This window comes from Carassius auratus, chromosome 22 (genome assembly GCF_003368295.1).
Source record: "Carassius auratus strain Wakin chromosome 22, ASM336829v1, whole genome shotgun sequence".
In the NCBI taxonomy this organism is placed as follows: Eukaryota; Metazoa; Chordata; class Actinopteri; order Cypriniformes; family Cyprinidae; genus Carassius; species Carassius auratus.
In genome coordinates this window covers 4,749,244-4,776,667 of record NC_039264.1, presented here as the reverse complement: position 1 = coordinate 4,776,667, position 27,424 = coordinate 4,749,244, and the positions used below count along the sequence as shown (strand labels likewise).

The following is a 27,424-nucleotide window of genomic DNA, read 5'->3' as shown; positions in this document are numbered from 1 at the left end:
GTTTCTCCAGCTTGAATTGTGTGTTCATCAGTAGATCACTGAGGTGTTTCACTCCAGAGTCTCCTAGTAGTTCATTCCCGCTCAGGTTCAGTTCTCTCAGGTGTGATGGGTTTGATTTCAGAGCTGAAGTCAGGATGAGACACTGTTTCTCTGTAATACTGCAATAACGCAGACTGAAGACAGAAAGAGAAAACACAATGAATCAGACACATTATGTTCATGAAGTCACAGCAGAACAACCTTCATCTATAAAATCACAGTGGCTTAATCTACATTGAGAGAAAGAGAGAAGATAGAAGAAAAAGTATTTTATAAAGTCACAATGTCTTCATAAAACAAAACAAAACAAAAAACAGAGGAAGAGTGTCTCTGAACACGTTTGGATAATTTTCCACAATTTGGTCTTCTAAACAGAAAAACAAATAAGTTCTTAATTTAATCAAATAATTGACACTTCTCATGATTTTTGTATAATTTGTGCTGATTCTTGATAGAAATACAATAAAGTTTTAATTCCTAACAACCTTGTGTGAAAGTTGTTAAAATCTTTCATATTTTTTATTTCTTGTCATATAATTCTTATTTCATCTTTTGTCTCAAACTGATCATATTGTCTAAAATAAAAGTCCTGAATGCTGTGTATTTGTGTTTAAACTGATTCTGGTCTGCACATCACTACAACGTAAATGCTTTCGCTCTGCTCTGTCCAGTGACTTGATCAGCTTTGCTACACAGATTCAACTTTGCACATCTAAATAAAACTGTAGGTTTGTCTGTGTGTGTAGATGTGAAGTACAGTAATATTTCTCTGAAACAGGTCAGACTGAAGAAGCAATGCCTGCACAGAATAAAGCCCAGTCTGGACCGCTTCTGTTCAGTTGTGTTACACACTCATTAATCTGGTGTTTGATGACAGAGAGATGATATGAAGCATCAATAAACACTATGAATATGTTCTGATATAGCAGCACAGAACTATTCTGTTGTGTCCCATTGATAAACACTATGAAAATAGTTCTGTCCCACTGGATAAAAGAGAAATGTTTGTGTATTTTTGCTATTATTAAATTAAATGATTGGATATTGGATTGTGTATTTGACCTGCTCTATGAGCAACAAGAAACATCATCACTCATTACAACTTTCAAATGTTTAGATCACACAACAACTAACTTTACAAGTAAAATATACAGTACAGAATATAGACAGATTAACTATACAAAAAAAATATGAACATATCTAAAAAAATATACATTATGTATATATATATATATATATATATATATATATATATATATATATGTATATATAGTGCAAAAAACAAGATAACAGTCAGTGATGCACAAGTTGTTCCAAAATGTGCGGGTGCCTGTGGTTACGAGTCATAATTTTTAATGATATTCGGGTTGTGGTCGGTCGGGTCGTTTGATATATATATGCCAATTAAAACTTTGTAAGTTATATAGTACTAGACACAATTTTGAAATACATAAGGCTACACTTTATTGGCTGAATAATTGGTGAAGATGACGCACGAGCTCAGTCTGCAGGAAGAGATGGAGGCGGTAAGAGAAAAGGTGAAGACACTGTTTTTGGTAAAACATGATTTTGACTACTTCATTAAGTTTTGTTTTATAAAAAGCTCTTTTAAAAATCTTTATTTTAAAATCTCAATTTTGATCAATGTTTTATCAATCAGTTGCCCGTATTTAATAAATAAGAAGCAAATATATAGCAGACAATGTAATGAGGTGCTGGAACGATCACTTGAATTGATGTGAACTGGAGGGCGCCGAAACTCAGCTTGTGCCTCGCAGATTTGAGAAATATGACTACTGAAATTAAATGACTACTTTTAAATGAAAATATTCAAACCAAAATAAATAGGATACTCTCCGATTATGTTATCCGTATGAAATGTGCATTTCTCTCTGGTGTTTATGGCGAGTCCGCATCGTCAACTTCATCTTTGCAGCGACACAGAAAACAACAGTTTATTACTTAACAATTAAATGTCTCCTTGCTAATTTAGACACATTTCATAATCATTACTTTAACTGGTTCTTTGTGGCAAGCTTCATGCGTGTGGTCAAAACTTATTATCCTGTAGGATATAGCCTATTTAAGTAATTAAAATTAATATAAAAGGTGCGATTGGTCCACGAATGGCTTAAATGAACAACTACTAGTCGACTATAAAAAAAAAAAAAAAAAAAAAAATGAGTCGGAGGCAGCCCTTATTCCACGTATTTTGGAACCAGCAGGCCATTCTGGGTTGAGCAAGACCCTACGGAATGAGTGAATATTCTGAAATGTGCTCTCCACTCACATGCTCTGATCAGAACAAACCCGGACCTCACGGTCTGCTAAACTTGCAGAAACATCAAAATAGACATAGCCAGACTAGAATATTTGTGTACAAATTATGAGCTTATTGATTATTTTTTTTTATTCTTGACAAAATTTGTATATATTACGTTTTTTTTGTTTGCACCCCTAGTTCCTACATCTATGGCCCAATGACGTTACGATGAGAATTTACTATTTTAAAAAAATGCGGGTCAGGAAGCAGGTCGGGTACAATATTTTATTTTTCTTTTTTTGTGGTCCGAGTTGCGGGCGGGTTAGTTTAAAACATCGGTCAGGTGCGGGTTGTTTATACACTGACCCGCGCATCACTGGTAACGGTCAGTGAGGGTGATGAGAAGATACTTTTAAAAGGGTCATGAAACCCCAGACTACACAACTCCATTTCACCAAGGAGGAAGTTATCAAAAAACTAATAATAGATAAGTCACTGGAGCCAGAGCGATCACAAAACAGACATGATAAAAGCAGAAGTTTGTTTCCATGATTTGTTAAAGATTTACATGGAGCTTAGATGAGTTAGGACAGATAAAACATCTTACTATACACTAAATAATACACTATTGTGATCACCTGAATGAGGAGCTGACTCTGATTTCTTCAAGCGGTTTTACCATGTTTACTATGGTAATGTTAATGGCTAGTGTGCATAGTCTTTATCTCTTATAAATATTTCAGCCTTGTAAGGTGATCATAAGATATCATAAGATGCTTTCCAGACGCAGAGAAACTCCACCTTCATTCATAACCTCCTCTAACCTGAACTCAGAGACCCAGTTGGCCAAAAAACCCTGGCCGTTGTCCAAGAGGAAGCCCCAGAAGTGACAGTGGAACCAGACTGACCCTGCCTTTATGAAATTACATTTAAACATAGAAACATGCATACACATATACTTTTTTTAAATTAGTCTTCAATCCTCAGTTTGTAGTCAGTAAACATGATCACATTCAGCAGTCACTGCAGAAGTTAGAGACTAAATGTAACAGAAGTCTATTCAAAAGTTGTATGAATCTTTTCTAAGAAGGTTGGAAGCTGTATAGGAAAACCATGGTAAACACATTAATAAAATACTGGCTATTTCTAATGTGTTCATATTATTTTCTCCAACCCCTGTGCACTTAAAGGGATAGATCACCCAAAAATGAAAATTACTCCATGATTTACTCACCCTCAAGACATCTAGATGTATATTAATTTCTTCTTTCAGACAAATATAATCAGAGTTATATTAAAAAATGTCCTGGCTCTTCCAAGCTTTATAACGTGAGGTCAGACTCAAATGAGAATTAAAATAGATGACTGTAACATTACTAGTCATGTAACAGGTGAAATGATGTAAGATACGCACTTCAGTGTGTTAAGTGTACAGTGTTTATCCTGCAGTAGAGCAGAGATCTGATTCACTCCTGTGTCTCCTAGTTCACGTACACTCAGATTCAGCTCTCTCTGGAGTAACGGGTTTTTACCCACAATTCCAGTCACATACTGACAGCCTTCATCTGCAGCAGGACCCAAAAACCTGCAGAAGAGAAGATGAAGCTGGAATCAATTCAATGTGCATTACATCACAAAACATTTAAAGATTATAAAACATTTTTTGTAGAGAAAAGCTCTAGTTCAAGTGTTAACAGTATGAACATTTAAATATACAGATATTTTTACAGAAAGACATAAGTAAATTATAAAAAAAAAACTCCAGGGCAAAAGCTCACTGTAACGATACAACCTTTTTAATCATCGGGAAGAAGGAGGCGGGAACCGGCGCACAATCAAAACATTTTAATAATTGAAAAATAAATACAAAACAGCGCACCAGCTCCTCACGGACGACTGGTGCGCATAAAATAAAAAGCAAACATAAAATAATTTCCCAGGCCTGGTCCTCTCTCATCCTTCACTATAGTCGCTCCAGTTTTATATCCTTCCATCTCCTACGTGGGACTCGATACCGACGGTGGGGCTCAGGTGCAGCTCATCTCCAATCACTACACCTGGCCTCACTCCTCGTTCCCACGCCTCTCGGCCCCGCCCCACTCGCCACACTCACGATTCACGATTATCATCAAAACAGCATCTGATCTATCATGTTTGATCATTTTGCAACAAATTGTATACTATACTGAATTAGTCAAATAATATAATATTATATTATTCACATGTGTACCATTTATTCAGCATTATTTCATCAGGTCTCACCTCAGTGTGTTGAGTTGACAGTTTGGATCCTGTAGTAAATCACTGAGCAGCTTCACTCCTGATTCTCCAGGATCATTTCCTGTCAGATCCAGCTCTATCAGGTGTGAAGGGTTTGATCTCAGAGCTGAAGACAGAGCTTTATAACCTTCTTCACTGATTCTGCAGTCTGAAAGTCTAGAAAAAGATGTTATTCTTCTTTATAACACAGATTGTCACACAAGTACATGTTCTAGAATGAAGAAAATAAAGATGCACTGCAGCAGTGGTTCCCAAACCTGTCCTGGAATACCCCCAACACTGCACGTTTTCTTTGTCTCCCTAATTAAACACATCTGATTCAACTCATCAGCTCATTAACCCATGGAATTTTGACCTGAATGGACTCTTTTCACAGTAAAGCTGGGTAAAGTTATATATTGGTGAACGCAAACTACAACAAATGCAATTTTTCCATTAGAATTTTCCACAATTACAACCTACAGTTGCAATCAAAATTACTCAACCCCTCAGAGATTGTAGTACTTAACAAATAAAAGCTTTTCTGAAGATCCAGGATAAAATCAAAATGCATCTATGACAGTTCACTGGCATATTAAAAGTGATATTGTCAATATATAATGTGATATTTTTTAGTTATAAGATTTTTTTAATGACAGAGATATGTCATAATTATGCAACCCCTGTTCAAAACTGCATTTTAAAATCACTTATTTGCATGGTGGGGAATACAATTCTCAAAACACAATTAAGCCTTTAGAAATTATATTAAAAACAAAATTAGCTTGAGCTGTTACACATACACACAGTTAGTCCATGTGCTGAAGTTGAGAAGCAAAAATGGCAAAGTCAACACTGATCTCACAAAAGCTATAGAGAATAAATAATTGTATTACTTTAGTCCTAAAGTAAAATCTAAGGCTATATCAAGATTTCCAAGAAATAAAGTGTGTTGTACCTCAAAACATTTCAGAGTGTTGAAGAGAAACCACAATATAATAAAATGTTTAATCAGATTGTGGCACGGGGGGGCGTGGTTTAGCGAAGTCTGCAGCGGGAGAGAGGATCAGGAGACGAGCGGTAAGTGAGTGGTTTGGGCAGAAATTGTTATCACCTGTTTCTTGTTCTAGAAATTGGCGTGGAGAGGCTATAAAACGCCAGGAGAGACGGAAGCAAGTGAGAGAGAGTGGGACTGCTGACGGAAGCCGAGACCGGAAACCGGAAGCTGGAAAGCGAAAGCACCGAGTGAACGCAGCAAAATAGAAGTCACCATATGGTGTTAAAAAACGTTTGTTTTATTTTATGTTAAATAAATATACGTCAGCAGTCCAGCCGACCCCTTGTCCTCTTCCTTACCCACACGAACTCACAACACTGGTGCCGAAACCCGGGAAGGAAGACGGACCGACGCCGCTGCCATGCAAAGCCCGTCCTCCACGCCGCTTGCGGACATCATCTCTTCCCTCGCGGTCCTCCACTGCGAGCAACACCAGGCGCTGCTGGATCTGAGGACCGATCAGGAGCCACCGCGAGAGGTTCCGGGGCTGGTTCGATCGGGAGGTTCACGCTAAGGCCGCCGGGCCGCCCGCCATGCACCTGCCACTGCACAAGATGGGGGCCCAGGATGATCCGGAGGCCTTCCTGGAACTTTTTGAGAAGGCGGCCGAGGCCTGCGGGTGGCCCCGTGAGCAGTGGCCGGTGCGCCTCATTCCCCTGCTCTCCGGCGAGGCCCAGGTGGCCGCACAACAACTTCCAGTGGCGAACCTCCTGGTCTTCGACGACCTGAAGAGGGCCATCCTCCAGCGGGTCGGCCGATCGCCCGAACAACACCGGCAACGCTTCCGCTCCCTGGACTTGGGCGAGGCCGGCCGACCCTTCGCGTTGGCCCAACAGCTCCGGGACTCCTGCCGCAAGTGGCTACTGGCCGAGGGAAGCGACGTGGAGCGTGTCGTCGATCTGGTGGTGCTGGAGCAGTTCATCACTCGGCTCCCCAAGAAGACGGCCGAGTGGGTCCAGTGCCACCACCCCACGTCGCTGGAATCGGCTATCCACCTGGCGGAGGACCACATGGTGGCGTGCCCAGGGGTCGGCACACCCCCACCTACTAACTCTCTCTCCCCTTCTCTCTCTCCCCCTTCTCTCTCTCGCCCTGTCCCTCTCCCTAGGTCCCGTCCACCTGGCCCTCCTCATCAGTGTTGCCAACTTTTTTCAATGGAAAGTAGCTAAACCCTGCCTGAAAAGTCGCTAAATGTCGCTAGATGACGTCATATGCTAATTAGCATATTCATGACTTAAGTGCGTCATATTATCTTGCCCTTTCTGTGCTCATGTACTGCATTTTAAGGCAGCTAAAATTTTCAATAAAAGTTTTTTCTTATTATATTTTAATGTTTCTGTTGTCCGACAACGGAAATAATATTATAATGACTGAAACGCGGTCCATTAAGACTACATAACCAGCTCTCAAATATGTTAATCTCTGCACTAAAATCCTATTCATGACATTGTCTAATGAAATCACATACACATAAGATTAAGATAATGATTGTACTGTGATTTCAGCTATACTTGTATGTAAAATAGAGATAGAAGCAACAGAATATATTTTTTTATTGAAAGTGCTGCTCCTCTTTGCTCGCTGAACATAGTAGATGCAGAGAGAGGAGTGTGTGCACGCTGGGAGAGAGAGAGAGAGAGAGAGAGATAGAGAGAGAGAGAGCTCGTGCGGCAGTGCCGTAGATAAGGTCTACTAAATAAGACTAAATAAGGTCTTTTTTGGAAAAAAGTCGCTATGGGGGTCTGAAAAGTCGCTAAATCTAGTGACAAAGTCGCTAAGTTGGCAACACTGCTCCTTGTGTCCCACCCCGGGGGCGGAGCGGGACGGACCAAGGCCGCTTCGCGAATACAAGGGCCCCGCCCAGGGGGGCGGGCCTCGAGGATGCGGGAGGGGACAGTACTTCCGTCTCTCCGCTCTCTCCACGCCAATTCCCCTCTCCACTCCCTGCCATTGGGGAAGCGGGTAGGTCTGGGCTGGCCTGTTGGCGTTGCGGGGAACCGGAGCATTTCGTGGACAGGTGTCCAGTGATGGAGGTGGAGATGATGGAAAGTCTAGAAAAAGATGTTATTCTTCTTTATAACACAGATGATGGATTCGTTCAGGAAGACGCCAAAAATTGGGATAGGTGGCTAGAGCCCTTGTTATTCGCTGTGCGAGAGGTCCCACAAGCCTCCACGGGGTTTTCCCCCTTCGAACTCCTCTATGGACGCCAGCCCCGGGGGGTGCTTGACATTCTGAGAGAAACTTGGGAGGAGGGACCATCTCAGGGCAAAAACGAAATTCAATACGTACTGGACTTGAGAACAAAACTCCACACATTGGGACGGCTATCAAGGGAGAATTTGTTACAAGCCCAGGACCGCCAGAGTCGGCTGTATAACAGGGGAACTAGGTTACGCAAATTTGCACCGGGAGAGAAAGTGCTTGTATTACTCCCAACGTCGAGCTCTAAATTATTGGCTAAGTGGCAGGGGCCGTTTGAGGTAGCACGCCAAGTCGGGGATCTCGATTATGAGGTAATACGGTCCGATAGGAACGGGTCGCATCAGGTTTACCATCTCAATCTCCTTAAAAAATGGAATGAGGCAGAATCAGTGATGTTGGCAACGGTGATTGGGGGGGAGGATGATCTCGGGCCAGAGGCGAATCTCAAACCACAATCCCTCGCCCTGGTCCCAGGTGGAGATCACCTCTCGCCGTGCCAACTCACTGATTTAACGAAGTTACAGGCAGATTTTGCCGATGTCTTTTCGCCCCTACCGGGCCGTACTAACCTAATTCAGCACCATATCGAGGCCGAGCCGGGCGTGGTAGTTCGCAGCCGGCCGTATCGCTTACCTGAGCACAAGAAAAAAGTAGTTCAGGCTGAATTAGGCGCTATGCTTGACATGGGGGTAATAGAAGAATCCAACAGTAACTGGGCGAGCCCGATAGTTTTTGTTCCGAAATGGACGGCTCAGTCCGGTTCTGTGTGGATTATCGCAAGGTGAATGCTGTGTCGAAGTTCGACGTGTATCCAATGCCGCGGGTTGATGAGTTGCTTGATCGGTTAGGCACGGCTCGCTTTTATTCGACATTGGACTTAACAAAGATCCCCTTGTCTCCATTATCCCGAGAAAAAACAGCTTTCACAACGCCGTTTGGTTTACACCAATTTGTTACCCTTCCCTTTGGCTTGTTCGGGGCACCTGCAACCTTTCAGCGCCTCATGGATAGAATCTTGCGGCCCCATGCTGCATATGCGGCTGCCTACCTGGATGATATCATTATATTCAGTAATGATTGGCAGCGGCATATGCAGCATCTGAGGGCTGTTCTGAGGTCGCTGAGAGGAGCGGGCCTCACGGCCAACCCAAAGAAGTGTGCGATTGGGCGAGTGGAAATAAGGTATCTGGGCTTCCACTTGGGGCATGGACAGGTGCGTTCCCAAATTGATAAGACAGCCGCTATTGCGACCTGCCCACGTCCCAAGACTAAAAAGGAGGTGAGGCAGTTCTTGGGGCTGGCGGGATATTATAGGCGGTTTATTCCTAATTATTTGGACCTCACCAGCCCCTTGACTGACCTCACTAAAAAGGAGGTGCCAGATACGGTCCAGTGGACGGAGCCGTGTCAGCAGGCTTTTACCCAGATCAAGGCTGCTCTATGTGGCGGGCCGTTATTACACTCTCCTGACTTTTCTCTCCCTTTTCTGTTGCAGACAGATGCGTCGGACAGGGGGCTGGGGGCGGTCCTGTCCCAGGAGATAGAGGGGGAGGAACGGCCGGTGCTGTACATTAGCCGCAAGCTCTCAAAGAGAGAGGCTAAGTACAGCACCATTGAAAAAGAATGCCTGGCCATCAGGTGTGCCGTCGTCACCCTCCGCTATTATCTCCTGGGACGGGAGTTCACCCTCTGTTTGGACCACGCTCTGCTGCAGTGGCTCCACCGCATGAAGGATACCAATGCGCGGATCACTCGTTGGTATCTAGCTCTTCAGCCTTTTAAATTCAAGGTGGTCCACAGGCCGGGTGTTCAGATGGCGTTGGCTGACTTCCTCTCCAGAAATGGGGGGGGGGGGGGGCTGCAGGCCGGACAGCTCCCCTGCCTGAGTTGGGCGGTGGGGGTATGTGGCAGGGGGGGCATGGTTTAGCGAAGTCTGCAGCGGGAGAGAGGATCAGGAGCCGAGCGGTAAGTGAGTGGTTTGGGCAGAAATTGTTATCACCTGTTTCTTGTTCTAGTAATTGGCGTGGAGAGGGTATAAAACCCCAGGAGAGACGGAAGCAAGTGAGAGAGAGTGGGACTGCTGACGGAAGCTGAGACCGGAAACCGGAAGCCGGAAAGCGAAAGCACCGAGTGAACGCAGCAAAATAGAAGTCACCATATGGTGTTAGAAAACGTTTGTTTTATTTTATGTTAAATAAATATACGTCAGCAGTCCAGCCGACCCCTTGTCCTCTTCCTTACCCACACGAACTCACAACACAGATCAACTGAGGAAAACCTACCTATGTACAGCCAAAGACTTGCAAGATGACCTGATGAAAGGAGGAAGAGCATTTCAATGCAGTGTGTAAGAAGAACACTAGACAAGTATGAATCTAGCAGAATACCACTCTTGATCAAGAAGAACAAAAGGTAGACTTGAACTTGCCAAATCTAATTTGTGTAGACCTGTGGAGCTCTGGAAGAATGTTTTATGGAGTAATGTGAACAATCTGAAACTGTTTGGACCCATTGATCAGCTGTATGTCTGCTGCAAACAGTCAAAGCTCATAAGCAGAAAAACACCATCTCCATCGTCAAACTTGGAGGTGGATCAGTGCTCTTATGGGCTTTTTAAACTGTAGCAGGAAAAGTGGAAATCATGACCGTATGAAGGACATCATGGATTCTTTGAAGTATCAGGCCATTTTGACAATAATTGTGATGCCTTTGGTGCAAAGACTGAAGCTGATGATCAATGGACTTTCCTGCAGGACAGTCATCCTAAAGTACACATCAAAATCTACTTCTGCTTGGTTCATGGATCAGTCATAGAATGTAGATGAGTGGCCTGTTCAGATTGAATTCTCAATGAAAATTTCTGGTTGAATTTGAAGAAAGCAGTGACAATGTGAAAACCAAAGATTATCAGTGATCTGGGAGCTTTTTCAGGCGAGGAATTGGCCAAGACTGTAGTGGAGAGGTGACAGAAGCTGCTAAACACTTACAGACAGCGTTTATTGGTGATTTTAAAGAATAAAAGAATCTGCACAAAATTTGAACAAATGTATAAATCCAATTTGAATTTCATCATGATTCATATATGTTACAGATTTCTCCGAATCTCTCAAAAGTGTATTAACAAACTTTCTCTAATACTTTACTGATGCCTTTGTTGAATTGTTTTCATAAACTGTTGTTCTCCGCAGCAAAATGTCTGGCACATCAAGAGGGCTGAATAATTTTGATTACAACTGTACCCTTCTTCAGTGATACTTCAGTCTGAAAGTCTTCAGAAAGACTAAACAAATAAATAAAATAATTCATTACACCATTAGGATATTAACATTTCCCATCATCTAAAAAAACAATCTGTGTGTCAATATTTTATAAATTTATCAACACCAATTTCACATTACTGACCCATTCCTTGTGACACAGCGCCAGTTTACAGACCAGCTGGAGCTTTACATTGATTCATGTTTAGATTAACCAAATTCAGACCTGAGTATCTGTAGTGTCTGTGAATTTCGCAGCAGACTGGAGATTTCTGTCACTCCAGAGTCTCCTATTTGATTCCTGCTCAGATCCAGCTCTCTGAGGTTTGAATTAAACACTGATGCCAGAGCAGCACAACCTTCATCTGTAATACTGATGCAAATTAACCTGTAGAAGAGAGAACACAACTAATTAAGATATACTTACAATTACACAAACAGCAGCTTTAGCTACTACTTTTATCCACCAATATGTGCTTTGCATGATAATCACACTGTAAATTATTTAATTTGATTATTAAAATGTTTGCATTTTAAAGTACAGTACTTAAGCCTAAACCCTACAATGCTCTCTTAATTTCTTTACTTTAGAATGAGTGACCTTTAAGTTTCTGTGTTTAGTTCACAACAGGTTTATAAACACTTTGTTGTACAAATCTGGTAAAATCAGTCCAAAAATGTTGGAAATTACATGAACCTTAAACTAAGTATACCTTTCAAGTCCACGTTATAAACTCAAAATAACTTGCTCACCAGCATTTTTTTTTTTTACATTTAACCGCCATTCAGAACTTCTACGAGCGAGAACAAAAATATAAAAAATAAATCAGATTACCAAAAACACATATTAGATTAAAATATATTTAATTTTTAAAAATCTGATTCTGTATTATTTAATGCTTTCAGTTTTACGGCAGTTTTTGTTTGGAGATACAAATAAAAACAATTATCCACAACTTATAAAACAGCATTTATTTAGTTTTTATTTCCAAATATAGCTCAGTCCAAAATTAGTATTTTCAAATTTATTGAACTGTGGTTTGGTCACTGGAGTCTGGGTAATTAATGGGATACACTTTTAAAATACTTACTTCAGCTTTTCAAGACTACACTGTACATTTTCAAACAGAGTCAAGATGATCTTCATTCCTGGGTTTCCTAGTTTATTCTCACTCAGATCCAGCTCTGTCAGATTAGAAGGGTTTGAATTTAGAGCTGCAGCCAGAACATGACAACCTCCTTCTGTGATACAGTTGTTCTTCAGACTGCAGAAAGAGAAAACACTTCAGTTTAAATCTGAATATTTAATAGGATGTTTTAGCTAACAGTTGACAAATACTGGTGATTATAATGATGATGGCAACCACAATACCAAATTCACATGTTTTTTTTTCAGTCAGCAATCTCTTATACAAGACACATAAAAAACACCTAGCAGCAAGATTTTTAAAAATGTCCTTGTTACATTGAAATATAATGTCAATGTGTTGAGTGTGCAGTGTTTATCCTGCAGTAGAACAGCGATCTGATTCACTCGTGCAGAACATTGAGATCCAGTAATCGGTTTACTCATCGTGCCTAAATCTAGACTAAAAAAAAACATTTAAACACTGTCATTTGCATTCAGAAAGGCCTCCAATAAACCATATATGGTGACAACATCTCCCTTTATAAATCATGTGAATGTATAATGTCCTCAACCTAAAAAACGGAAAAAGAAAGCAGTACCGACTGAGAACACATTCTGTGCACTCACTAAACAGATCAGTGACCTCTTTTTAAACATGTTTTCTGCACAGAGCATGGTTTGCAGAATCCTCCAGCAAAGCAAGATCAGTCATGACACTAAAGCTACATTTCAAATGACTTCCCAGCTGCATGCAAAAAAGGGCTTATCTTATTATTTTTGTCTTGTTTTTACTTTAAATAATCAAGATGCATTTACTATATAAGCAAAAATATATTTAGTCTTGTTTCCTGGGGAGATAAACAAGACTAAATATCTCATCTAACTTGAAATATTCATTTATAAATGTAGTATTTGCAATTAAAGGACACAGGAAACACACAGTAGCACTTTCTTTTTGTAGTATTGCCATTCTAGCACTAGATTCTCTGCTTAAGCATGCTCAGAGTTGTGCTTATATTTAGACACATTCCTATGTTTAAGTACAAGTTGGTAGATCCCACACTTAGCATGAGACTATTCTTACGCACTCATTACACAAATCTGTGCATATGCAAGGCTGATACACGAGGGCCCTGAAATGTGGAGTTTATGCTGAAATTAAAAATTAACAAAATTTAAATTAACAAAATACTAATGATTGCCACAAAACTTACCACAGTATTTCTAGTTTGCAATTTATATCCTTAAATCCAGTGCAGAGCAGCTTCACTCCTAAATCCTGCAGATTATTATTGTTCATGTTCAGCTCTTTCAGATTGGTATCTGATCCAAGAACTGAAGCCAGAGCTGGACAGCTTTTGTCTGTTAAGCCACAATCATTTAGCCTACAAGAGAAATAAATCAAATCACAGGGTTAGATACATGTAATACATTTGTTAAATACAAAAAAAAAACAATTTATACCAATACACTGCATATATATTATAATTGTATTGATTCAAAGTGATTCAAATAAAACTTAATAAAATATGTAAATTAATAATAGGCTTATATCATTAATGGCAATGAGTTTATATTTAAAAGTGCTGCTCTATTATCTGGATGAGTGTCTTGAGGTGGAGAATCTGGAGGTTAATAATTTATGCATTGAGGTTATGCAAGAGTACATCTCCTTTATAGCAGAAGTTGTAGAAGTTGAACTGAATATTGAGTATAAACAACTAAGAAATAATGTGTTTTATAATAACATGATGTGCTTCTTCTGTAGCAAACTAAACAGCTGGTTTTGTGGAAAGATATATTTTTACATAAAACCCATATAAAACTAATAAAACAAAACTGCACTTTAATTCCAAAGGACTGCAGTTCTTAAAGAAAAAAAAGGTCAAGAAATTGTTTTGACTTTACCCTAAAAGAGAGATATATACTTGTAATTAGGGGTGGGGGGGGGAAACGATACAGTATAGTATCGCAATGTTTTCCGCAGCAATACGGATCTTTTAGTATACCATTTGGTAGAATTATAAAATCAAATTCTTGACAATCAACTAGATGCTGGTGTTGAGTTTTTTTTTTCTGGTGCGGTCAGCTGGTTCACCTTCTGAAATAAAGATGAGGGCATCGCGGAAAGTTATCAGATGGAGATGTGTAGCACTGCATGAGGCAAATGGTGGTCACACCAGATACTGACTGGTTTTCGGACACCCCCCTCGAACCATCAATACAGTAAACTGCACATTTTAGAGTGGCCTTTTATAGTGGCCAGCCTAAAGCCCCTTTCACACTGAACATTGGACCCAGTAAATTGCAGGGTCAGCTTCTGTGTGAATGCAAACACGTTCTGAGATTGAGCCAGGTAGTATTGATCGCCAATAGTGTAGTAGCACTGATCACTTTGAGGGGGGATAAATGAATCCCCACTGAGGATAAAAATAATTAAGCAGAGGCAGGGATACATTGACCAGAAAGGAGGACTCTCTGTTGCTGCCGCACGAGCGCGAGGTCTCTTTCCCAGCGCGAGCCTCACACTCTGCTTCTGCTGTGTTCAGTGAGCACAGAGAGGAGCAACACTTTCATTAAAAAAAAAAGATATTCTGTTGCTTGTAACTCTATTTTACAAGCAAGTATAGCCGACATCAGTCACAGCACAACCACTGACTTTATCATATGTGTATTTGATTTCATTAGTACAGATTAATGTTTGAGAGCTGTTTGTGTTAATGGACCGCGTTTCAGTCACTGTAATATTCATTCCGTTTTCTGACAACAGAAACATTAAAATATAGTAATAAAAACAGTTTTATTGAGAATTAAATTAAATGGCAAAATTAAATTGCAGTATGTGAGCATAGGGAGGCAATACGACGCACTTACGTCATAAATATGCTAATAAGTACATGACGTCATTTAGTTCATGTTCTCATAATTTATTTTTATGAATTACAATGTTTCAAAACATCACCCCCTCTGTTTTTTACTACAAATCGCACCCTGTAAATATATATATATATATATATATATATATATATATATATATATATATATATATATAAATACTATAATACTTTAGATTAATGTTTGCCTACAAAACTACCACTGGCTCTGCACCCATTTACCAGAATTTGTTACTTCAGGCTTATGTGCCCTCGAGAAGCTTGGGTTCTGCAAGTGAACGTCGCTTGATTGTGCCATCCTAAAGAAGCACAAGTCACTTTTATGGACTTTTAGCCATCTTTAGCCATCTTCAAGAATCGGCTTAAAACCCATCTCTTCCATCTTTATTTGACCCTCGAACTTTAACACTCACTATTCTAATTCTATTCTTAAAAACATCTAACTACCTTTCTAATCTTTTTGTTTTCTATTTTCTTTTCATTTATTATGCAATTGTATATGTGTGTGTGTGTGTGTGTGTATAAAGATCTCTAACACTAGCTTGCTCTATTCTTTTTTATTCTATCTGTTTTCTTTTTATTTATTATATTAGTTAAAATCCCATGATACGTGTACTGTGTTAACCTAACTGAGACTTGTTATATTTTGTAATATACCTGCCTACAATTGTCATTTGTATATTGTCATTCACTATCTACTTATTTTTATTTTTTTATTCTTTTATTATGTGTTTTATGTTCTGTCGCTGTCATTCTGTTGTACTGCAGAGCTTCTGTCACGAAAACAAATTCCTTGTATGTGTAAACATACCTGGCAATAAAGCTCATCCTGATTCTGATTCTGATTATAGCACTTATACATCTTTGCCCTTTTGTTGTTTTTGATTGCTTCCACTTGGATAAAAGCATCTGCTAAATGAATAAATGTGTATGTATATATATATATATATATACATACACACACACACACACACACACACACACACACACACACACACACACACACACACACACACACACAATGGAGCCAATTTTCATTTTTGGCTGAACTAAACCTTGAACTAAGATTAATAAATTCTTAGATTGCAAACTAGAGTATGCAACTGTGAACCTTATTGTAAAGTTACCAATATTAACAAATTATGTCCAGGTTTATTGTGGTGTTTTCAGTAAAAGTGTGTATATTTTATTAGTTTGTGTTTTTTTGTATTTTTTTATTCAGTATAATTAAAATGGAGTTAAATTTAAAAAGTCTTACTAAATAAGTGTCTATTATTTCATAAATGATTAAATAATCTTTACAAAGCATTTTTGGTTTTCAGCCAAGTGCATCCAGAATGTTCGGGATCCGTTTTAGCTCAGAATTTTCATTTCGGTGCATCCCAAGATGTAAGACTACACGTTTAATTCAAACCTTATGCATTGTTGGGGACGTTTTCGTCCACTAGGGGGTAAGTTGAGTCTTATTTTGGCCACAACTTTCTCTGTGTTTGAGCTAATGGAATGATTTGAGGACAAATCTTATTTTGACCCATATTTTGGGAAAACGCAAATTTTTCAAAAACTCAACGGTACACTGTGGGCAAATTCACTACCCTTTCATTATGTTCTTGGATGAAAACATCCACTAAATTAAACTGCTGTAAAAATGTATCAGATAAATATTTTTTTCAATTTTTTTGCATAAATCTATTAAATCAACCTCAATCCTGATCAAAACTACCAAATGTAAAAAAAAAAAAAAAAAAAAAAAAAAAAAACAAATCCAAGATTTTAACTCTTTAATTACCAAGTTCATAAATTATGTCACTGATTTGGGAAAAAAACACAAACAAAATTACATATTTTCAATATTAAAAGTGATTGTGGACTTTTTTATTTTTGACCTTTTATCACAGTCTTGGGCATGTCAAAAATTAGTGTCACGAGTCTGGTTCTTCTCTCTGGCTTTTCCTTTCCTCCTTTGCTACTTAATGTTCCCTGTTTTCTTGCCATTTGACGGATTATTTGGTTAGAGTATGATGCTGGTGGCAATTTATAAACCCTGCTGTATCCGTCTTGTCGTGTCATAGTCCTGTCAACAGACTGGTTCAGGTCAGCTAAGCCATTTCACTGTCTATTAATCTCTCTTCTACTCTGTGTGCAGCCCTCCCACTGTCAACAATCGCCCTGAGCTGTGCTCTATGCATTGCTGCCACTCAGTACGTGGGGACGAGAGGTCTAAGATCTACTAGCCGGTCTCCCTGATTATCTGCTGCATTCCAGCCACAAACAAGAGTCAAGAGAGAGCTGCTGACCCGTTTATAGGGGACTTTCTTCTGAGTCTGTCCTGTTATCTTTTCTATAGACTTTTTGCAATCTACCTGTGTTCCTGTTTAAAGAGACTATTTATCTCTGCATAACCTGCAGCTACCTGAGTTCCCGTTTGAAGAGACTTGTTATCACCGCTCTCTCAATAAACTCTAACTTTCATTTGCATTTGGATCCTATGTCTTCCTTACTACGATTAGTAACAAGATTGGCTTTGATGCATTGTTAGTTTTTGTGCAGCATTAGATTTAATTTTTTCTTCCTAATTTGTTGTTGGTGGCTGTTTTTTGCCCCATTGACTTCCATTATAATGACCTTTTTTTGATTGAAAAGCCATGACACCATATAATCATTAATTCTTGATTTTTTTGTGGTTTTCCCTTTTGGGAAGAGGTAAAAAAATATATTTTTACAGTTGAAAACTAGGTGGGACCATTAACCCTTTAGATAGGCCTGTGCAAAAAAGGCTTAGTTTCTGGCTTGTATAGGAAGTTATATGGAGTATAATAGCAAATTATAGTGTGTGTGTGTGTGTGTGTGTGTGTGTGTGTGTGTGAGTGAGTGAGAGACAGAGGGTGTGAGAGACCTCTGTGCACTTCCCTGGATGTACAATATCTCAAAAAATCCAAATATTCACCTGATGCTCTCAGAACTACAGGGAGTAAACAAAAAAAGTAGTGTGTTTATGCATTTGCTTCCTTTTGATGGTGAAAAGTACAGATGGCCTATATGTGAAATGCTCGTCTTTTCTTGATGGTAAAGCCAGTTTAAAATCTTAAAATCCTGTAAAAAAAAATCTACTTTGCATCAAATTTATGAAGAATGTATTATGAACCAAAATGCAATACCAACTTCACATAAGCTGCAGCTCGCTGGAGGGGTCAAGCTACATTATCATTTTTAAAACTTAGGTACAAGTCAAGCCCTTTCTTGTGTTGCTTGCTGCTCTTTTCACCATTAAATGACAAGCATGATGCCATGCAATTGTTTAAATCCACGTACTTTCCTTTTTTTAGTCTGACGTCACGTAGCAGCGCTTCTGTGTCCAAACGCTCTATCATATAATATAAACTCACAATGTGATAGAATACTAGCGAAAAATGTATAATCTTAACCTTTAACTCCATACCGAAGTCCCAGACAGCCAGACACTGAAAATATAAATATAAAAAAAATATATATAAATTGTTTTGTTTGGGACGCTGTGAGCACGGAGACTGTAGTGTATATCATAAGTTTGAAAGTGTTTAGCTTAAATTATCAATATGAATAAACAATGCTCATGAATGGCTGCTGAGGTCATATTCTCAAGTGAAGCGAGTTGAGGCCTGGACCCGGAAACAGCGCTTCTTAAGTGATCACTTAACAACCGAATACTTTCACAACCATTAAAAGGCAGCAGGTGCATAAATACACTTTTGTTTACTCCATGTAGTTCTGAGAGCAGAGGTGTACATTGTTATTTTCTGAAATACATCAAGGTAAGTGCGCAAAGGTCTCTCTCACACACACACACACAAAATATAATATGCTGTTATATTCCATATAGCTTCATATACAAGTCAGAAACTTTTTTTTTTGTACAGGCCTATCTAAAGCGTTAATGGTCCCACCTAGTGATCAACTGTAAAAATAACAAATGTTACCTCTTCCCAACAGGGAAAACCACAAACAATCAAGAATGCATGATTACATGGTGTCATGGTTTTGCAATTAAAAAAAAAGGTCGTTATAATGGAAGTCAATGGGGCAAAAACCGCCACCAACAACTAATTAGGGAGAAAAAAAAATTCAATTAATGCTGCACAAAAACTAACAATGCATCAAAGCAGAAGCAGCACAATTGAAATATCGGAATATAATCTCAGAATATCTCAATATATTGACAAGTATCGTGATAATATCGTATCGTGAGGCCTCTGGTGATTCTCACCCCTGCTTATAACTGATGTATGGTTAATTATCACTATAAATCGTGGTGTCCAAGCCTGCTATGTATCAATGTAGATTCATGTTATTTTAGAATGAGAACAAAACATGACAAGATATATTAAATTACTTACAGAGCTCTTTTGCAGGTTTTGATGACTGCTGATAATCTAATGAGACACTCGTCTGATTTCTTGAATTTCTGAAGCTCAAACTCCTCCAGCTCCTCCTCTGATGTCAACAACACAAAGACCAAAGCAGACCACTGGGCAGGTGAAAGATCAGCAGATGAGAGACTTCCTTTGCTAAGGTGGGTCTGAATGTCTTTCACCAGAGTTTGGTCGTTCAGTTCATTCAGACAGTAGAACAGATTGATGGATCTCTCTGGAGACAGATTAGACTCTAATTTCTGCTTGATGTACTGAACTATTTCCTTTTTGCTCTGGTCATTGTCATCTTCATGTGTCAACAGACCCTGTAAGAGTCTCTGATTGGACTGGAGTGACAAACCAAGGAGGAATCGAAGAAAAAGATCCAGGTGTCCATTATCACTCTCTAGTGCCTTGTCCACTGCAGTCTTGAGCAAATCAATCATGGTTTCACTTTTGTTTTTCTGTTCTGTAGAGTCTTGATCAAACACACATTTCTTGTTGATGTCTAGAAACAGATGTGCATAAAGAGCTGCAATAAACTCTTGAATGCTCAAGTGAACGAAGCAGTACATGGTACCAAGAGTGATCCCTGTTTCCTCCTTAAAGATCTGGGTACACATGCCTGAGTACACTGATGCCTTATAGACGTCAATACCACAGGCTTCCAGATCTGTGTCATAGAAGATCATGTTGTTTCTTTCCAGCTGATCAAATGCCAGTTTCCCCAGTGAAAAGATGGCATCTTTATCCCAGGAAACATCTGGTGAATGTTCTCCATCATACTTTCGTCTGCTCTGCTGAATCTGAAATCTGAGGAAGTGTGTGTACATTTGTGTCAGAGTCTTAGGAGTGTCTTCAGTATTTGACTCCTGCAGTGTTTTGGAGACATCATCAGTCTGATTGTTTTTCACAACATTATTTCTTTTCTCCTCTAAAATGTTCTGGAGAACAGTGGCTGAAATCCAGCAGAAGACTGGGATGTGGCACATGATAAAGAGACTCTTTGATTGTTTAACATGATCAATGATTTCTTTGGCCTGATTCTCATCAGTGAATCTTTTTCTGAAGTACTCCTCCTTTTGTGCATCATTGAATCCTCGTATCTCTGTCAGCCGGTCGATACAGTCAGGAGGAATCTTACTGGCAGCTGCTGGTCTGCTGGTGATCCAGATGAGAGCAGAAGGAAGCAGATTTCCCTTGATGAGGTTCGTCAGGAGAACATCCAGAGAGACTGGTGAGGAAACATCAGACCACGTCTCATTATCCTTAAAGTTTACAGGAAGACGACATTCATCCAATCCATCAATAATGAACAAGACTTTGAATTGATTTCTTCTTGTAAGGTTCAGTCCTTTTGTCTCTGGGAAAAACTGAGTTATAAGGTCCATCAAACTTAGTTTTTCTTGCTCCTTTAAGTTCATCTCTCTGAATGGAAGAGGAAATATGAAGCTGATATCTTGATTTTCTTTTCCTTCGGCCCAATCCAGAACAAACTTCTGCACAGAGACTGATTTTCCGATGCCAGCAACTCCTTTTGTCAGTACAGTTCTGATCTGCTTGTCTTGTTCAGGTGTTTCAAACAAATGTTTGCACTCAACCTGTATCTCCTGTGATTCATGACGTCTGGAAGCAACTTCAATCTGTCTCACCTCATGTTCAGTATTGACCTGTTCACTACAACCCTGAGTGATATAGAGATCTGTGTAGATGTTCTTCAGAAGTGTAGAGTCTCCTTGCTTTGCAATTCCTTCAAACACACATTGATACTTCTTCTTTAGGCTACACTTTAGCTGATGAATGAAGATCAGCTCATCTAAACAGAAACAAAAATACAGATATTTAGTCTCATTTTCTCTCTACATTATGACAATCTAACAGATGATTACGAGTCTCTTACCTTCTAGAGTATCAGCAGCTTCATCTTGCTTCATCTCTCTCAGGAAGTAGAGCGTGAGATCAAGAGCTGCTTCTTTCATACTGCATCTGTTCTCATTAAAGTCCTTCACAAAGTACTGCTTGTCCTCTTTTTGTAAAATTTTCTTAAACTTTTCCAGTTCTTTCTTCAGAAATTTGATTACTTTGCTCTCAATATCCTACAAAGAAAGAAAAGAATGAATGAGAAAAACATTTTTTTATAATATTTCAGTAATTAAAAATATTCATCAAAAATCAAGTTAAGACAAACATTACTTTGTTGTAAATATATAAAAAAGGCTTTTGTTCTTATTGTATGGGTTCCTAAAAAGAAACTTTTGAAATAAAAGTTCTGTCACACTCTTATTCAATAACATTTGTTTATTATAATTATTAAATGTTCTTGAAAATGTGTTTTATTACCTGGAAGATCTGCAGGAGACTGTCTGTAAAATTCTTGTGTTTCCTGTGAGACTGTAAATCTGAATCTAATGTTTCACACTGAAGCCTGATCGTAAATAAAAAAAAATCAAAATACTGAATTTTTAGGAGAGAAAAAAAAAACGACCAAAATATCTTGTAAATATTTAAGCAAAAAAATAAAAAATAATACTGTGATAAATGTATGGACTATAGGTTTTATGATAATTATTCACTGACAGTCTATGTTTAAAGAAAAATCAGAAACAGATCAAATACCGTTTGGTTCGTGATGTTGTTTCTTCACTGAATCTCGGTCCTTCCCTCTTTGACTGGTCACTCTTCACAGACACAGAGCTGGACACATGTGAGCCTGATCTTACACTAATGACACAAAGAACAAAACACTTTACTACAGGAGCTCCTTCAGTCTCATTTAAAGAGATTCACTGTTGAGGATGGTAATGAAGCACAGTATAGACATGCATTTGTTCATCTATGACTATGGAGAGATGGAAAGACATATTCATGTTTGGCTGCATGATCTATTTTCATGGTTCATTTATACCTCCTTGTGTCTGCTTGTGTGATTGTGTTACTGGAAAGAAGCTCCAGACTGAGTTCAATAAAGAGGAAATCAGTGGTTTATTGTTTTATTTCATTCATTTCTATCACAAGCATCTTAGTGGAGAAATAAGCCAACACAACATTATAATGTCAAAGATAATAAATACCTTTTGACAGATGTTTTTTTCTCACTGAAGTTCGGCATGTCATCATCCTTTGACCGGTCACTCTTCACAGACACATGTGATCCTGATCTTACACCAATGACACAAAGAGAGAAGAGAAACTTTTCTACAGCAATAAAAAGCATCATATGACCCTTTAAATTAAGAGTCATTTTAAAGATTTTTTTTTAAAGGTTTTAAGGTTTAGTTTTTTCCAGCAATCCTCTGAAAGTGCAGCAGTGTTTAAAATGATTGTCTGAAAACAGACTCAGTCTTACCTCTGTTTCTGTGAGAGACTCATCTTTCCTCTCTTCTCTGACAGACTGCAGCTAAACTGTCATTGATCAGCACTGGCTTGAGACAACAATCTGCTGTTCAGTGTGACCTGGAGATGAAGAGGTTAATGAGATCAAGAAATACGTTCAGTTAGCAGCAACAGCAACAAAAACACTATATAAAATAAAGTGAGTTACAAACAAATGCACTGCCATGTAGAACAACCAGATGATCTTAATGAGAAATGGCTGATTTAAAAACAATTTTTCACGTCACAAGAACAACAGCATAAAACAGAAGCGGAAATACTGAAAAACCTTCAGAAACACATTCGTTTTCAGTAACCCCTTTCTGAAAACTTACTTGCAGTCTTGTCCACTAAGAAGAGAATTTATAAGTATTTGAAACACTCATTAAGTTTTGAAGACATCAAATCCACCGAGCAACACTTTCTCTTGCTATCTGCGTGTTGTCTTCAGTTACTTTCGTTTCGTCTTCATCTTCTTCGTGGGTTTTACTGGAGAGTCTCGAGCGAGCTGAACAGTTACTGCCACCTGCTGTACTGGAGAGAGGATATTACACCGAATACTTTTAAACTGTGCATTATTATTTTCACTCTTCCTGGACTGTTATCTATCATATTTATTGGAAATGTCCCACATGCAGAGATGTGTATTCATTTGTTACTTTCAATTATTTCTATTCATATAAGGTGCAGTATTAATACTTGTTATACAGTTTCTGCTTCTTTATGTTTATAGGCTCAATGTCCAACTGGTTTTTGATTCCATCATTACTTTGTCCAGCTGAGGGTTTCCAAGCATTGTGTATAAAGGAGAATCATCCCACATTAAAGACAATACAGTAGTGTTCCGTATTAAAAAAGAAAGAAAATCTAATAAACAATAGGACTGCACAAATTCAGAAATAGATTTGTTAAAAGCAAATAACATGGTTTAATTGTTGTTGAGGGATTTATGATGACTTTGAGTGTTATCGTCTCATGTTTAACTTTGTCTTTTTGGTTCCTTCAGGATTCAAACCAACAATGTTTTCAGAGTGAAGTTCACAGACAGCAGTGTGTGTTTTCTAGTGAACTTTTAAAAACTCTTTCCACATAAAGAACATGAATGTTGTTTCTGCTTTGAATGAACTTTAGGTGATTCTTCAGGCCTGTTTACAGAAAAGTGTACATCACACATCCTTTCATTATAATAATATAACATTGTCTCCTTCTCAGATGAGTAGTTAACATCTTCAGTATTACAGAAGTGTACCGTGTGTTGGGCTGATGTTTTAATTTATGGCAAGAAACCTTGCAGAAGGCTGAAATTCAGAAACTGTCCCAATCACCCTTAATTCACCCCATCATTACACCCTTTTAATAAAATATCTAGAAACAGATTTGTTCACTAGGGCCTGTCTTTGATTTTTTATTGTCGATGTACTGTGTGTAAACCCATACATTGTAACTGACATTAATTGATGTGAGGCTTCATGAAGGATGTATTTCCATTTGTAAGATGTTTATTATGTTTGGGCAATGTCCAGATCTATTTGTTTATTTAACAGTAGAGGTGAACAATTGACCTTTGTTCATCTTCAGAACACAAATTAAGATATTTTTAATGAAACATGACAGCTTTCTAACTCTCCATAGACCGCAGCATAACTGAAATGTTCCCAGAGCCAGAAAGGTTGCAAGGACATTGGTAAAACAGTCCATCTGTGGTTCAACTGTAATTCTATGAAGCTATGAGAATGTATTTTGGGCACAAAGAAAACAAAATAACCACTGTATTCAACAATTATACTCTTCTGAACCGGAACAGACGAGGATGTCAGTTATTTTCTATGAGGGAATTCTGAAAGTGAGTGTTTTCATCTCATTTAAAATATGTATTTAATAACACTATACTGATTTATAGCGATATTTATGTGCTGTTCTCCAAGAGAGAGATATTATTTCACTCACGATGGGGAGAAGACGGGGAATTTGGTTTTATCAAAGGAAAACACCATAATTAAGTGTTTTACCTCGTTTACATGTATTTTTTATATAATTTTACTTTATGACGATATTTAAATGCTGTGCACGCCTAACGAGCCTAACCGTCTCTCACAGATTTGAACTGATGTGAGAAGGGAGAGACCAGAAGTAACTTAAAGGCTTGGTTCACCCAGATAGCAAAATTATGTCATTAATAACTCACCCTTATGCTATTCCAAACACAACAATCTTCACAACACAGTTTAAGATATTTTAGATTTAGTCCGAGCTCTCTCAGTCCCTCCATTGAAGCTGTGTGTACGGTCTACTGTCCATGTCCAGAAAGGTAAGAAAAACATCATCAAAGTAGTCCATGTGACATCAGAGGGTCAGTTAGAATATTTTGAAGCATCGAAAATACATTTTGGTCCAAAAATATCAAAAACTACGACTTTATTCATCATTGTCTTCTCTTCCGTGTCTGTTGTGAGAGAGAGTTCAAAACAAAGCAGTCTGGATATCCGGTTCGCGAACGAATCATTCAATGTAACCGGATCTTTATGAACCAGTTCACCAAATCGAACTGAATCGTTTTAAATGGTTTGCGTCTCCAATACGCATTAATCCACAAATGACTTAAGCTGTTAACTTTTTTTTATGTGTCTGACACTCCCTCTGAGTTCAAACAAACCAATATCCCAGAGTAATCATTTACTCAAACAGTACACTGACTGAACTGCTGTGAAGAGAGAACTGTCAGACGCGTCTGATTCTTAAGCTGTTAACTTGTTTAATGTGGTAATGCATGCACTCAAACAGTACACTGACTGAACTGCTGTGAAGAGAGAACTGAAGATGAACACCGAGTAAGTGTTTTACCTCATTATCTATGTTTTTCATAAAATAATATTATGTAATAATGATATTTTTATGCTGTGCGTGCCTAGACGATCTGAAACGTTTCTCACAGATTAAATTTGATGTCAAATCAAACCAAAATCTAAAATAGCAATATCACTTACGTAAGTTCATTGTTTCTTGCATGTCTGTCTTGTGACCAAATTTTGTGATTACATTAAGCATTCATTTAAAAAGTTTTAATAATGTTGATGTGTCTGTATATTGGATTTGTGTGATTTTTACACACACACACACACACACACACACACACACACACACACACACACGTGTTAGGTGTGTTAAAATACTTTAACTGACAATAAAGATCATTCTGAAGTTATACTGCACTGAGCACTATTGACATTTTTATGGTCTCTGAATAAATGTTTTAAATATTTTTTTTATTGCTTTTTGATTTGGTTCATGAAAATCTTTTTATGAAAACTGTCAGCACAAATGACTCAAATGTAATTGTGACTCACCAGAGACAGTAAGATTGAATCTGTATGTGGTCAATCTTCTCCCTCTGATGGTCACTTGATAAAGTCCAGAGTCTGTGTTTCTGGTGTTTGTGATGACCAGAGATCCAGTCTGATGATCCAGCTTCAGTCTGTCTCTGAATCTCCATCAAGAACATCACATGTGGAGAATCTTCCAGTGTCTTTATCAATTTCAGCTATACGAGTCTCTGAGTGTCCACATGTCCAGAATACCTCATCATTTGTCTGTAGTTCAGTGTTAGTCTGTAGAGAGACTGAATCTCCCTCCATCACAGACACTGACTTCACTTCATCTGAATCAGAAACACACCTGAAGAACAAACACAGACAGAGTTTGTCACAGATTAAGGTGAAGGTTTACTGAAGTAAACAGTGTGAAATGTAAATCTGGGATCAATAATATCCAAACAACAACAAGAAAAAAACATTTGTGGTGATTTTGAATAAAACCCATTTGCCGACACAGGAACTGAAGTTGATTTGAGCTGAATTCATACACAGAAAACTCTTCAGATGAGAATCACGTCACGACTGAAACTAAAGCTGCTGCTGTTTGAGCTTCACTGTTTTTATAGAAAGGATATTTAGAAAAACACACACACATATTTGAGAGAAAAAATACTCATTTCAAACTCACCAAACATATGCCACGAACACAACCAGAAGCAAACTGTGTCAAACATCTTGAGCGGTTTGAGTCCACAGATATGAAGAGACAAACTGGATCAGTAATGAGAGATGAGACAGATGAGCTGATGTGAGGCTGCTCTGTAGTAAAGTGAAGTCAAACTCTCCTGTCAGCTGAATAACCCTCGCCTAATATAGATGTTAAAAATGTGTTAAAGCAGTGTTTGATCCTGAGATCCTGAGAGCCTTTGACTCTGGTTTCTCCTGTAACTGTCTTCAGGCGGTTTGTTCTTCGTGTCTGATCAAATAGTTTCTCCTCTCAGACTGATTTCACAGATTCTCCAACTGCTTTATGGATCCAGAACAGATCACTTGTTGTAACTGTGTGCTCTCTCATATTTTCATATGGCATTTTGTGTGGAGTAAAAATGTTTAGTTCATATAAGCAGAAGAAAAAAAAAAGACTTTAAACTACTAAAAGATACACTGAGCACATTCATCTAATAATATACAAGCTGATGTCGAAGCTGTTTGTCAAGACAACAGATCAAACCACATTAGATATAAATATA

At 38.4% G+C, this 27,424-nt stretch overlaps 3 protein-coding genes across 3 annotated transcripts in view; all 3 read right to left on the bottom strand.

The window, feature by feature from the left end:
• The window catches only part of LOC113039455 (protein NLRC3-like), a 98,495-nt gene that overhangs the window by 31,883 nt on the left and 39,188 nt on the right, over positions 1–27,424 (bottom strand). The gene's annotated exons all lie outside the window — the stretch shown is intronic.
• On the bottom strand, positions 9,923–13,549 carry LOC113039456 (ribonuclease inhibitor-like). The gene is made up of 3 exons (XM_026197342.1): positions 13,424–13,549; positions 12,172–12,345; positions 9,923–11,468 (listed from the first exon to the last, which is right to left on the bottom strand). The coding sequence occupies exons 1-3, from the start codon at positions 13,507–13,509 to the stop codon at positions 11,291–11,293; spliced, it is 438 nt and encodes a 145-aa protein (XP_026053127.1). The 5' UTR covers positions 13,510–13,549; the 3' UTR covers positions 9,923–11,290.
• LOC113039454 (protein NLRC3-like) lies at positions 19,473–23,250 on the bottom strand. The gene is made up of 6 exons (XM_026197340.1): positions 23,199–23,250; positions 22,838–22,944; positions 22,108–22,212; positions 21,832–21,916; positions 21,392–21,587; positions 19,473–21,307 (listed from the first exon to the last, which is right to left on the bottom strand). Exons 2-6 carry the CDS (start codon positions 22,858–22,860, stop codon positions 19,473–19,475), a joined length of 2,244 nt encoding a protein of 747 aa, XP_026053125.1. The 5' UTR covers positions 22,861–22,944; positions 23,199–23,250.